At 43.5% G+C, this 13,921-nt stretch overlaps 1 protein-coding gene across 2 annotated transcripts in view; it reads left to right on the top strand.

Moving 5' to 3' along the window:
* The window catches only part of LOC123759716 (TBC1 domain family member 20), a 48,813-nt gene that overhangs the window by 14,410 nt on the left and 20,482 nt on the right, over positions 1 to 13,921 (top strand). For both annotated transcript variants that reach the window (XM_045744970.2, XM_045744971.2), the window contains exon 5: positions 2,343 to 2,536. In XM_045744970.2, coding sequence (XP_045600926.1) covers positions 2,343 to 2,536 — 194 coding nt within the window. The remainder of the gene's footprint in view (positions 1 to 2,342; positions 2,537 to 13,921) is intronic.

Genomic DNA, 13,921 nt, shown 5'->3' with positions numbered 1-13,921 from the left:
CTTCGCATCTCGCGCTTTCATTCGTGGTGCTCCTTTTTCTTGTTGACCTCTGCCTGGGCCCTGGCCCCTCGGGGTTTGGCCTTGTTTATCCTTCAGGGGTCCTGAGGGGGGGGGGGGTGGAGTTCCTCCCAGACAGGGCATGTCTGCTTGCCTGGGTTGGTTCCTTTTTGGCTCTCTGGGGATGGGTTCCTGGTTTCCCTATTGGCCATTCCTTCTGGTTTTTGCCTGCCTTTACAAGACCTGCTGCTTTCCTCGGTTCCGGTTCTGTGGGTCTTCCTGCGGCTCCGCCTCTTTTTGCTGATCGGTCCAACCCTGTTCAGGGCTAGTTTGTTCTTCCTCTTGAGTCTTCGTGTCTCGGGGTTATGTTTTTAGTTTCTCGTCGCTTGTGTGGGCACTGGTGGCTTCATTGTTGATCTCCCGCCTGCGTGCTTTGTCTCGGGGGTGGTGTGTAGTTCTTCTGGTTGTCCTATCACTGCGAAGGGTCCTTCAGTCTCTGATAGGGTTGTTTTATCTTTCCCTTCGGGGTTGTTCCAGGTCCGTCGTGTGGTACCGTGTACTGTCGCCAGATTTTGGGTGGCGGTGGCAGAGCCGCTCCAGCTTGCATTCGGTGATGCTGTTCCTTCTGTTCCGTTCCGCTTGCTGTCTTGGGCGTTGTTTCACCTCCGGCCTGCTCTTGCGTTTCCGGTGCCATCCTAGTCGTTGGCCCGGATGGTCTATTTTCTTTCTTCTCCTCATTTTGGTCCTTGGGTTGCTGCTTGGTTGTTCAGGTCGGGGGCTTCCTTTATTGTTCGGTTGCGGTTCTTCGCTGTTCCCTGCGCGTCTTGGCCTCTGGGGTTGTGGACACGTTTTGGTTTGACTAGGTTCCCTTCATTCCCTCCTTCCTGTTCTGGGGTTCGGGTCTGTGGGGTTGTCTGCAGAGTCTTTTAGTTTTGTCTGTGGTCTTGTTTTTTAGGTTAGGGCGCATGGCATCCACCTCCCGGATCTTTCCTTCTTTTTCCTTATCTGTGGTGAGGTAGCTCCGGGGAGCCGACGGGGCTTCCCCAAGAAAACCAAAGTTGAATGTAATGAAACGCCATTTTCTGGGTGAGTCCTGGAGGCTCCCCGGCATCCCTCCCACCCTCCAGTCGGCGGTGTTATTCGTGTGTTTTGACATCCAGCCTAAGAACTGCTGGTTGGATTGCCGGCACGGATGGTCTGGGGTTCCCCCTTCCCCCTCCTGGGGAGGGGAGGGTTGCGCAGACGGTGGCATGACAACGTGACGATGTCATGATAGTTTGACAATTTTTTTGGGGAGTTCTGTCCACTCGTTTGGCTTTCAATAGCAATATTTTCACCAGAATAGGGGTTTGTTTTTGGGCGCCTACCTTTCTGGGTGCCTATCCTGGTCGATGGCAGACATAGAATGCTCGCAACCACATGGGGGGGTTTCTATAGGCCATTGTTCCTCATGTCTCTCTGAGGGGACCAGGTTCTAGCTCATGTTCCCCTGTAGGCAAGAACTCCAAGCACTTTGATGCCAGAAAGTTATACATATCCATTCAGCCTGGATAGCTCCGGGGAGCCTCCGAGACTTGCCCAGAAAATGGGGTTTCATTACATTCAATGCTGTTTTTTTGGGGGTAATTTTTTCTTGACTTCATTTCAACACATATTGACCTACAACTTTCACATATTCGAGAATGAATGCTAAACAGTGTTTATTAAAAAATACAATTAAATTAAGGAATTAAAACTTCCAGTACCTTTATTCATTGTTGATAACTTCAACTTCAATTACTGTATCTCTGAAACTAGAGTTTCCACTTTGAGTGGCTTCTAAAATTCCAGTTTTTGACTGATTCTCACTATTTTGACATATTGTGTGCTTAGGTGTCTGTTCTACAATCCCTTCAGAATAAATTTTTCACAAACTTCATACATTTGGAGTTAATTTTTTTTTTTCTAAATTTGCTGCATATTTCAAATGCCCTATTGACGATTTTTTTTTTTTACAGTTAACTATACTGAAAACTATATTCTAATTTGATGAAAATGAAGATCATATGCAATTCTGAGAGAAGAATAACATTAAATGAACAATTGGTGATAGTTCGTATTTTTTATTCTGAATTGAAAATCTGAAGTTTTCAATATTCAATTTTAAAATTAATTTTGATTCTCTTGTTTTTCAAGTTATGCTGTAATTATTTAGACAAAGTTAGAGCATTTGCCTAGATGATTATGCAAAAAAAAATTGGAAAGTGTTTGTGCAAGTTTTAAAAACTTATATTAAATTATTTTATGTCAAATCATATATGTATGTATTGCGCGGTCTAAGGGTTAAAATAGTTCATCATTCGTAGGGTTTCCATGATGTGGCAATTACATTCCTACTTGTAATGGGTGAGGACGTGGGCTTTGAACTGGTGGAATCGCTGTCTGTAACCCACCTGAGTGAGTTCATGCGTCCCACAATGGAGAAGACCACTTACTACCTCTCCTATCTCTACCCCATCCTTCACCGAGCCAACCCATTACTTTATCAGTTTCTCATAAAGTAAGTATATTTACGTTATAATCTCAAGCCTATGCAAAAAATAGTATGAAAAAAGGGTTGACTGGTATGCAATTTCCATCCATATGAGTTTGCAATTGTTAATTTTGCTCACATTTATGATAAATCCTTTGTATACTTCACATAGCAGTTGCTTGTTCATAAATAATAAAAATCATGGTTTAATGAAGTGACTAATCCTTTTGTAAAGTTTACATAAATGTTCATTAGAACTAGTGACTCTACTTTTAAGTTATTGAGTCTATGATTCTGATTATTTCATTTCAGAAAAAATAAAAATTTTATCATTTTAATTTACATTTTTTATAGCATATTTAACTTATATTTCCTTTCTGGGAAAGCTTTTAACCACTGCACTGTGTAAAGCACCTTTAGGCGCTCTGAGAGTTGTGCTATCTCTTTTTTTTTTTTAATTAAGCTATATTTTAATGTTTTTTTTTAATGTTTTCATTACTCTTTGTGTTTTGAAATGGAAATAGTTGAGTTTGGAAACATTTTGACATTAACTTTACCTGAATATTTATAAAAACAAAAAAAATATGTCCTTGACAATTGCATTAAAAGTTTTTGCCAAAATCAGGTGCACAGTGCAGTGGTTAATGTAGCTTCTATGATATAAGATACTGTAACTGGATAGCTCATCCCAAGTCAATCCATGCCAGGCCCTTGCAAGTCATTCTAAACTTTCCAAAGAGCAGATGCCAAAACTTGGCACCACTCTATAGAGGTGAAATCAGCACAGAATAATAGATTCTCTAACCAAGAAAAGGCCGCTAGACAAGTGGGCAAGGTAAACAAAGCATAGAAAATGAGATAAAAAGACACAGAACTGAACAAATCACCATGTCACGAAGCAATTCACTTGTTAATTACACCTGTGCATCACCAGGAGGCTGTGCACCTAGTTGATAATTCAGGAGGATCACTACATAAATTCAGGAGGCATTTTTGTAATATGGTTAGTGTCTTCTGCAGAGTCATGTTGCTTTGTTTCATTCTGCATTGGGGGAGCAGCTGCTGCTTGTGCTGGGAGCCGATACTACCACGGCTCCACTTCGCGGAGTGTTTGGTGCGCATCCAGCCTGCTCTTATGCTGCCTGAGCTTGTTTGCCTCTTGGCTGTGTTCTTTCCTTCTTCTACTGAGGTTATGATGTTCCCTTCGGGCCAGGTTTGTTATATTTCATTGTCGCGGCATTTGTTTCTTTGTCACTGTTGGGCAGCTTGTTTCCTTGCTGCCAGCTCTTGCTATCTAGAATAGTTAGAGTTGGTTAGCTTCCAAAGTGGTCTCCTGGTCTTGGCTGCTTGGTAGTTTGGGCCAGGGATGCGTAATGTCATTCAGTGGTAGTTTTGCCGCTTCCGTTGTGCCGTCAATTCTGCCTCGGTGTGCTCTTTGGGGATTATTGTCACATTGGCCCCTGTTCCAAGGTTTCTCAGGTTGTCCACTGGGATATTCTGCTTGGCCAGCCTGCTGTCTATTCTTGCACCCTTTTGTTCGTGGGTGCTGATCTTTGGCTGTCCTTGTTTATAGATTCTGGGTGGCTTTTTGGGCACAGGTATTTTGGGAGTTGAACTCCTACGTTTTAGCAGCTCAGTGTCTTGTATCTGTGCTTAGTCCCTGGCAACATTGTGTAGTTTCAATTCACGTTTGTGATCATATGTCTTATTGTGTTTTGTTTCCTGCGGTGCTTCCTCCTCCCTGGTTGTTGCCCAGTTGTCCCTTCTTTGTGGGTAATAGCTCTAAGGAGCCACAAGGGCTTCCCCCCCCCCAGAAAACCAGCATTGAATGTAATGAAATACCAATTTCTGGGTGAGCTCCATTGGGCTCCCTGACATCCCTCTCCTCCTAGGACATTGGGAGGTGTTTCCATCATAATAATAATAATAATATTTTATTTAGGAAAAGTACATACATAGATGCAGAGTTACAAACATTCTGATTGATTTATAGATAGAGCTAGTACATACAATACCTAAAGCCAGTAGTACGCATGGCGTTTCGGGCAAGCTGAAATCATCATAGAACTGAGGATGGAGCAGCTGGCTAACCCCTGGCTGCCTCCCTCCTGCCCCCCCCCCCCCAAACCAAGGGGAAGGTGGGGCAAATGATCTACTGCTAGTTTCATAAATTTTGTATTGTTTGTTTACATTGTTGGGGGAGTTCTTTAGGCAGTTCTGAGGCTTCAGTCTCGCTTATCAGGAGCAGTGGTCTGTCTTATTTTTTGACTTTCTGGGTGCCTTCCGTGCTGGAGGCAGACATGAATAAATTCAAGAGAAATTTTTATCATAACTTCCACCGCTCCCTGCATACCTCTAGAGGGGTGGCCAGGTTTTGGCTTACTGTCCCTGGTAGGCCTAAAAGAACTCTGCAACTGATGGCACTTAGTAGTTTGGCACTATATCAGTATAGTAGCTTTAGGGAGCCAACTTGGGCTCCCATCAAAATTGGTGTTTCATTACATACAACCCTTGGTTTTTTTTTTAAGAGGAAATTAATTGTAGTTGAGGAATGTCACTAGTGTAGTCTTACAAGGCTCAGTACTACTGCCATTAATGTCCATTGTACTGTACTATATATGTAAATGAGCTGCCTGAACAGATATAGATTTATGTGAACATGTTTGAAAATGATGCTAAGCTTCTGGGCAGAATAAATAGCCTAGACAATTATCATATTCACCAAAATAACTTAGACAATACTAGTGCATGGAGCAATACGTGGCAAATAGATTCAGTAGTAACAGATGGAGTAAGTGAAGCTAGGCAACATTTAGCCTACAAATTTTGCGAGAAGACTAAAGAATTCATGTAAGGAAATAGGTTTTAGGTCAACAGATATGGCAAGGGGAGTGATAAAATGGGATATGCATATGAATTGGATGAACCGGACTCACCAGCCAGCAGCCGTCGAGAGCAGACGTGCTCCCAGGAGCTCCCGCCTCACCTCCAGCAACATCCACGTGTAGGCTCCACCCCCCTCACTCACGATTGTTGCTCCAACCAGCCAATCACAGCCAGCCGGCTGCTGAGCTGCCAGACCCACCTACAGTCAGTCGGCTACAAGTTCTCTTGTAGCCAAGTCGCACCATTGAGGCCTTGACAATTGAACTGTGACCCAGCCCAGCTCTACAAACGCTTACAGCAGAATGATGTCCAACTAAAATCAACTCACCCATCCTCATCCTTCTCCCCCCCCCCTCACACACACACATATTGACATAATGGCATTGTAGATCTGGAATCAGGATGATAAGCTGATAATTTTAAATGCCTACAGCCCACCAGCAAGCAACACATGGACAAAGGAAGAACTGGATGACAAACGAGAGGGCCTCATAATGGTCATGAGAGATATTACTGTACAAGCAGATAAGGATAAATCAAGACTGTTGATACTGGGGGACTTCAACTTTAAAGCAATAGACTGGGAGGCCTATGAAGCAAGAATGGAGGACTTTTGGACATGCAGATTTGTGAACCTCATTCTGGAGACATTCTTGTATCAACACATAAAGCAGGCCACAAGAATGAGGGAAGGAGATGAACCGTCAGTACTGGATCTAGTATTCACCAGGAAAGAAGAAGAGATATTTGACATTCAGTCCCTTCCTCCCTTGGGAAAGAGTGATCAGGTCCTGTTGGACATTGATTATGCTTTAAGATATCATCTAGAAGAAAATGGGGACATTGAAACAGTTGATAAACTCGATTTAAGGAGAGGTCACTATGGGGAACTTCAAAATTTTTTTAATGAGTGTAATTGGACAGACTTGTTCCTAGGCAAGGAAGTAAATGAAATGTATGCCAAATTTTTAAAAATATACGAGGAAGGCATAAAAACATTCATACCAAAACAGAGATGCAGGGCCAGAAAACAGGATTGGTTCATCAGAAATTGTGAGAGGGCCAGAGACCAAAAGACACAAAAATGGAATCAGTATAGGAAGAGGCCAAACCCCCAAACATACCAGCGATACAAAGATGTGAGAAATAACTATACGGCAGTAAGGAGAGAGGCAGAAAGAAATTTTGAAAAAGGGATAGCGGATAAATGTAAAACAGAACCGGGCCTATTCTACAAATTCATAAACAACAAATTGCAGGTAAAGGATAATATCCAGAGGTTGAAAATGGGAAGCAGATTCACGAAAAATGAAAAGGAAATGTGTGAAACACTGAATGAAAAGTTCCAAAGTGTGTTTGTACAAAATGAAATCTTCAGAGAACCAGATACAATAAGAATTCCACAGAACAACATAGAGTGGATAGAGATGTCTAGAGATGAAGTGGAAAATATGCTAAAGGAGCTCAGTAAGAACAAAGCAGCTGGCCCAGATGGAGTTTCACCATGGGTTCTGAGAGAATGTGCATCTGAGCTCAGCATTCCACTTCACCTGATTTTTCAGGCATCCCTGTGTACAGGAATTGTAGCAGACGTGTGGAAACAGGCTAACATAGTTCCAATCTACAAAAGTGGAAGCAGGGAAGACCCCCTCAATTATAGAGCTGTATCATTGACAAGTGTAATAGTGAAAGTATTGTGTGACGGTAACGCGTTGGTGTTCGGCTGTTTAAGGCTAGGGGTATGGCCTCGTCACATAGTTATAAAAAAAAAATAGAAAAACTGGAACTTCGTCTGTGGTAAGGTAAGGAGAAGACACACAAAACACAAGTAAACTTTAACAATGAAATTTTAATTACGTTAAATAAATCAAAACATGAAAATAATGCACAAACAAATTCTTATAATAAAATCAATGAATCAAAATAATAAGAATACTTAAATGACACAATGAAAAGTTACGTTAAGGCAAAATAACAAGAAGTGCAACACAAAGGTAAGTGGGAGGTGCTGGAATATTGGCTTAAAGCCACCACCTCTCTCAGTACACGCTAACGTCTAGCTGGGAGGAGTGCTGGCTACGAAAGCACTGAACATTCTGAAGTCTGGGGTTGGGGCGACCCCAGACATCAAGTAGTATTGGGGGGGGGGCGAGGCAGGTGCAGCCAGACCGGCGACCAATCAGCGGAGTCGTAGCGATCAACGGGTAGTTTGGTGATTTGGGTCCGAACAGGTGGCTGGCTGCATACGTTTTGCTCACCCTGGCAAGCCTTGCTGGTGTTGTTGTCGTTGTTGGACATCTCTTCCATAGTCTTTTTATATAATTGTGAAGACGTAATTATGAAGGGAAGAGCAGGCTCAATCTCTTGAAGGAGATTATCGTCACAACTCTCCCCCGAAGCCTGCGGTTCTGGAAGAAGTACGTCGTTATGTGGTGGAGTATTAGATGGAGTTGCTTCTACTTCATAAACTCTGGAGAGATCATGGGCTAAGATGTTGTCAGACTCTTGGTATAGCGTGTCTCCAGGTTGAATTTCTGCAGTTAGCAAGCCCATAGTAGAAGACGTTGAGATGAGAAGTGGGCGTGCTGCAGGAGGTGTAGGGTGGTGTGGTCCGTATTGATGGTGGACCGAGCACTTTTCAGGTGTGGAGTGAAGTGCTGAAGCTTCAGGATGAGGAAGAGTAGCTCCTTGCCAATTGTTCCGTCGTTCCTTGTAGCAGTAGTCGCTGACAGGTGAATTCTTCTCGCCTCGTTGCTGCATCACGACACCACCAACGTCGGTACCATTGGCGTCGACATGGAGGATGTAGGGCTTATCTGACGAGGTGAGAGTGGAATTAGAAGAGGGCATAGGAGCACGAGTATTATCCTGAAAGCATTTGGGAAGATCATTAAGGATTTCGGAATTAGAAAGCGCTGACTCCTTGTCAGTGCTTTCGGGAGGAGAAGCTGGGAAGGTCTCACTGTGGATGTAGGGTTCTGTGAATGTGGAATAGTTAGTCAAGACAGTGGGAGGAGTACCATTATATTGCTTCAGGAGGTTGACGTGGCACAGCTGGGTCTTCCGCCGCCTATCTGGAGTCTCTATCACATAATTATTATTATTCCTGCACTCTTTGACGCAGTAGGGTCCTGAAAATCTGTTTTGTAAAGGTGAACCTGGGATAGGGAAATAAGCAAGGACGAAGTCTCCCGGCTTGAATTTTCTTACTTTGCTGGTCTGGTCGTAATGAGTCTTCATTCTCACCTGGGCTTTCAATAGATTATCATGGGCAAAGCGGTGGACTCTCTCTAGAATGTGCTGAAGGTTTTGAAGAAACTGGGGCACATTCTGATGCTCACTGAAGGTGGCATCTCTGAGAGAGTCTTTGAAAGCCTTAAGGGGAGTACGGCACTTACGGCCGTAGAGCATCTCATAAGGAGATACTCCTAGGGACTCATTGGGGAGACTTCTGAAAATACACATTATTAGGTCAATCTGCTTATCCCAATCCTTTGAGGTTTCACTACAAAACTTTTTCAAGAGTGCTTTGATGGTCTGATGACTACGTTCAAGAGAACCCTGTGAAGCAGGATGATAGGGGCTGGACAATACCTGTTTGATGTTGAACTCCTCCAGTGTCCTTTTGAAGAGATCACTGGTGAAGTTGGTGCCACAGTCACTTTGAATCTCCCTGGGAAATCCGTATTGAGTGAAGATCTTCAATAGATGTTTGATAACCGTAGCAGCCGTGATATTCTTCACTGGAACTGCTATGGGAAATCTGGTGGTAGGACACAGGATGGTTAGGATGTAGGCGTTACCTGAACTGGTCCGAGGTAAAGGACCAACACAGTCTATTATGAGTCTGTGGAAAGGTTCCGCAGGCACCTGTATGGGAATCAGTGGTGCTCTGGGAATGGAGACGTTCGGTTTGCCTGCCATCTGACATGTATGACACTGTTTTACGTACTGTTTGACGTTATTTACCATACCTGGCCAGTAGTAGTCTTGGCGAATCCCATGGTGTCTTGTTGAAGCCGTAGTGGGAGAATGCTCCGTGGGCCAGGTGTAGAATAGTGGGCCGCAGGCTGGTGGGAATCACTAGTTGTTCGATGTTGGCCCAATCGTCCTCCTCCTTCAGTTTACTGGGTCTATATCTGCGGTAGAGCAAGTCGTTCTCTAGGAAGAACCCAGGAATACTGTCGGGTTGAGTCTCAGCCTGGAAAAACAATGGTGTTAAAGTAAGATCTTCCCTCTGCAACTTACGGAACTCCAACTTGGTCAGATGCGGGGGTAGTTTCTGAGGGTCTTGAGGGACAGCGGTAGCAGTAGAGTCAGCTGGCTGTGGACGTGCGGCTTGTGCACGGGTGGTCACGAGAACCGGAGGAGAAACTTCATCACTCTCTTGAACCTCTGCTGGAACATACTCAAGAATAGGATTTATTGGCACAGAGTTACACACCTGGGGTTTGTCCATGACGATCAGGTTGGTCGGTTGCAGGTCTTCTGCCAAGTCGTTGCCTAGGAGAAGTTGCACTCCAGGCATGGGAAAAGGCTTTTCCCTGACGGCGACTTGGACTTCCCCGTTCACGTAGGGACAATCCAGGTGGACTCTGGCGAGAGGGTATGGAGTGGTAGCAGTGAGGTCAGTGATGAAGACTGTTTCCCCGGTGTAGACTATGTTGGGCACAGCCGACTTCAAGATGATCGATTGTAGAGCCGCTGTGTCCCTCAAGATCTTCAATTTGAAACGTCCCTCCGGATTTGAACCGTTGGCAGAGACAGTTCCAGTATACAGGTGGTTACTGAAAAGAGAAAGATCATTAACATCAACACCAACATTCATCACAGGCTTACCGGACTTAGGAGGAGTTGGTTTGGGTCGTTGTTGGTCAGTGGTTCCCTTGTATTGAGACTTACCACACTTGTCTATGGTATGTCCATAGAGTCTACAATACTTGCAGTACAGTTGTGAACCAGCTTGATCGGGGCTCACCTTCTCGTAACTGTACCACGACTTCTTACTGGAGGATGGTTCAGGTGTCAGCCGGTGGATGAGGCTGTAAGTGTCAGCCGACTTAGCACACTTCAGGTAGTCGGTTTCTTCTTTATCTGCTAAGTAGAGGCGGACAGGAGGCGGCACACGTCTCAAGAATTCTTCAACAAGCATCAGGTTGACGAGTTCTGTAAAAGTAGAGACATGTGCTGCTTCCAGCCATTTCATGAAATACCTCCGTTTCGTGTTAGCAAACTCGAGGAAGGTAGTGGTACTTGCCTTCAGGTGGTCACGGAATTTCCTTCTATAACTTTCAGTAGAGAGGAGGTAGGCGTCCAACACTGCTTGTTTCAGAGTGTAGTAGTCATTCTCAGACGCCAAAGTACTGAGTGTGACTGCAGCTCTACCTGTAAGATGGACTCTGAGAAGTGTTGCCCATTGGTCGACAGGCCAACTGAGTTGATTAGCAAGGGTTTCAAAGGTGGTAAAGAACACATCAACTTCTGCTTCTACAAAGGATGGCATTAACTTACTTGCATGTGATATATTAAAACTGACGGGAAGATTGGCAGTAGCTTGCTGGCGTTGAGCGAGGTGTGAAGTTTCCAACGTGTATTCCCGTTGACGACACTCAAGAGCCAGAGTCGCTTGTTGCTTGTCATGTTCGCGTTGCATCTCCAACTCGCGTTGTTTGGTTTCAAGCCGTACGCGTTCCCGCTCCTGGAGTAAGGCAATCTCACGTTCTTGTTCTTCTCTCCGTATGGCAGCTGCTCGTTCTTGTTGTTCGAGGGCTTCCCTTTGCTGCTCACGTTCAATCTTGGCCAGCTCTAGTTTGAGTTTCAGCGTTGCCAAGTCAGGTTTATCTGCAATATAGTAAGTTTCATGAGTTTCAGAGTCTATCTTACCTTGCTCTAAATAGTAATCCAGCAACAGGTTGTGTAGGTCATTTTTGTTGGCTTGGTAGGGAACTTCTAGTTGATACTCATGTGCAAGAGTTTGTAATTCAGTCCTCTTGGCACGACTTAAAGTCCCTATTTCACCTGCTGGATTTGTACGGAAAGCTTGGAGACGAAACATGGTGAAATTAGCAAATAAAGGTACACGAATGTTCAATAATGAAATGTCAGAAACAGGACAACGTGGCAACTGGTACCTATCCTGTGTGATCTTTAACAATTAACGTTAAGTGAAAGATATTAAATGATTAAATTAAATCAAGGGCGCAGGAAATCTTGTACCCGGTACTCATGTAAGAGAATAAGGGCAAGAAAATCCTACTAACAAATGAAACAAAGTTTCGAAAACAAATGAAACAGTTAAATGCTTCAAAAGTAAAATTGGTAGTCCAAGGATGTAGGCATACCTTGCCAAGTCTCTATAGGACATAAAGCAAGTTTTTCCCACTGAATTTAATATGATACTTACAGAATTAGCGAACTTTTGTGCTCTGAAAAAATAAGCTAATTCCCTACCGTTGTATGTATCATCATCTCTGACTGACGTGTAGGGGTGCGAGGTGTCAACTGGTGACGAGAACTGCTGCTGAGGTCCCAATTCAGCAACTAAAGTTCGAGCTAGAGGAACTATGGCCCTCTTTGTCCTCCTACAGTCAGATTGCAGAAGATTGGGTACTCTTGACCCGGGGCAGACCACAGTACCAGGGTACCAATATGATGATCTGTCAGAATGAGAAATATTCAAGGGACATAGATGGTAAATACGAGTAATAACAAGGAGGGAGAGATGACCAATTAAGAGTATGACTGAGGCCTACAGTCACCACGTAATCCAAAGTTGTCTCACCTTCACTATATGTTACTCTCGTAATGCACAATACACCGCACCTTATAAAAAATGAAATTGAATGAAAAATAGTAAAGCTACGTTAACAAAGTTAAATACGCTTACCATAAATTACCACTTGGCACCAGTACCTGAGTGAAGCTCCTAGGACAGGCCCCCATATAACTTGTGACGGTAACGCGTTGGTGTTCGGCTGTTTAAGGCTAGGGGTATGGCCTCGTCACATAGTTATAAAAAAAAAATAGAAAAACTGGAACTTCGTCTGTGGTAAGGTAAGGAGAAGACACACAAAACACAAGTAAACTTTAACAATGAAATTTTAATTACGTTAAATAAATCAAAACATGAAAATAATGCACAAACAAATTCTTATAATAAAATCAATGAATCAAAATAATAAGAATACTTAAATGACACAATGAAAAGTTACGTTAAGGCAAAATAACAAGAAGTGCAACACAAAGGTAAGTGGGAGGTGCTGGAATATTGGCTTAAAGCCACCACCTCTCTCAGTACACGCTAACGTCTAGCTGGGAGGAGTGCTGGCTACGAAAGCACTGAACATTCTGAAGTCTGGGGTTGGGGCGACCCCAGACATCAAGTAGTATTGGGGGGGGGGCGAGGCAGGTGCAGCCAGACCGGCGACCAATCAGCGGAGTCGTAGCGATCAACGGGTAGTTTGGTGATTTGGGTCCGAACAGGTGGCTGGCTGCATACGTTTTGCTCACCCTGGCAAGCCTTGCTGGTGTTGTTGTCGTTGTTGGACATCTCTTCCATAGTCTTTTTATATAATTGTGAAGACGTAATTATGAAGGGAAGAGCAGGCTCAATCTCTTGAAGGAGATTATCGTCACAATTGAAAAAACTAATCAAAACTAAATGGGTAGAACACCTGGAGAGAAATTATATAATATCAGACAGACAGTATGGTTTTCGATCTGGAAGATCATGTGTATCAAATTTACTCAGTTTCTATGATCGAGCCACAGAGATATTACAGGAAAGAGATGGTTGGGTTGACTGCATCTATCTGGACCTAAAAAAGGCTTTCGACAGAGTTCCACATAAGAGGTTGTTCTGGAAACTGGAAAATATTGGAGGGGTGACAGGTAAGCTTTTAACATGGATGAAAAATTTTCTGACTGATAGAAAAATGAGGGCAGTAATCAGAGGCAATGTACTGGACTGGAGAAATGTCACAAGTGGAGTACCACAGGGCTCAGTTCTTGCACCAGTGATGTTTATTGTCTACATAAATGATCTACCAGTTGGTATTCAGAATTATATGAACATGTTTGCTGATGATGCTAAGATAATAGGAAGGATAAGAAACTTAGATGATTGTCATGCCCTTCAAGATGACCTGGACAAAATAAGTATATGGAGCACCACTTGGCAAATGGAATTTAATGTTAATAAATGCCATGTTATGGAATGTGGAATAGGAGAACATAAACCCCACACAACCTATATATTATGTGAGAAATCTTTAAAGAATTCTGATAAAGAAAGTGATCTAGGGATGGTTCTAGATAGAAAACTATCACCTGAGGACCACATAAAGAATATTGTGCGAGGAGCCTATGCCACGCTTTCTAACTTCAGAATTGCTTTTAAATACATGGATGGCGATATACTAAAGAAATTGTTCACGACTTTTGTTAGGCCAAAGCTAGAATATGCAGCAGTTGTGTGGTGCCCATATCTAAAAAAGCACATCAACAAACTGGAAAAGGTGCAAAGAC

Source organism: Procambarus clarkii, chromosome 8 (genome assembly GCF_040958095.1).
Source record: "Procambarus clarkii isolate CNS0578487 chromosome 8, FALCON_Pclarkii_2.0, whole genome shotgun sequence".
Taxonomy (NCBI): Eukaryota; Metazoa; Arthropoda; class Malacostraca; order Decapoda; family Cambaridae; genus Procambarus; species Procambarus clarkii.
The sequence above is the reverse complement of the archived record's forward strand: the minus strand, read 5'-3'. Positions and strand labels throughout refer to the sequence as shown.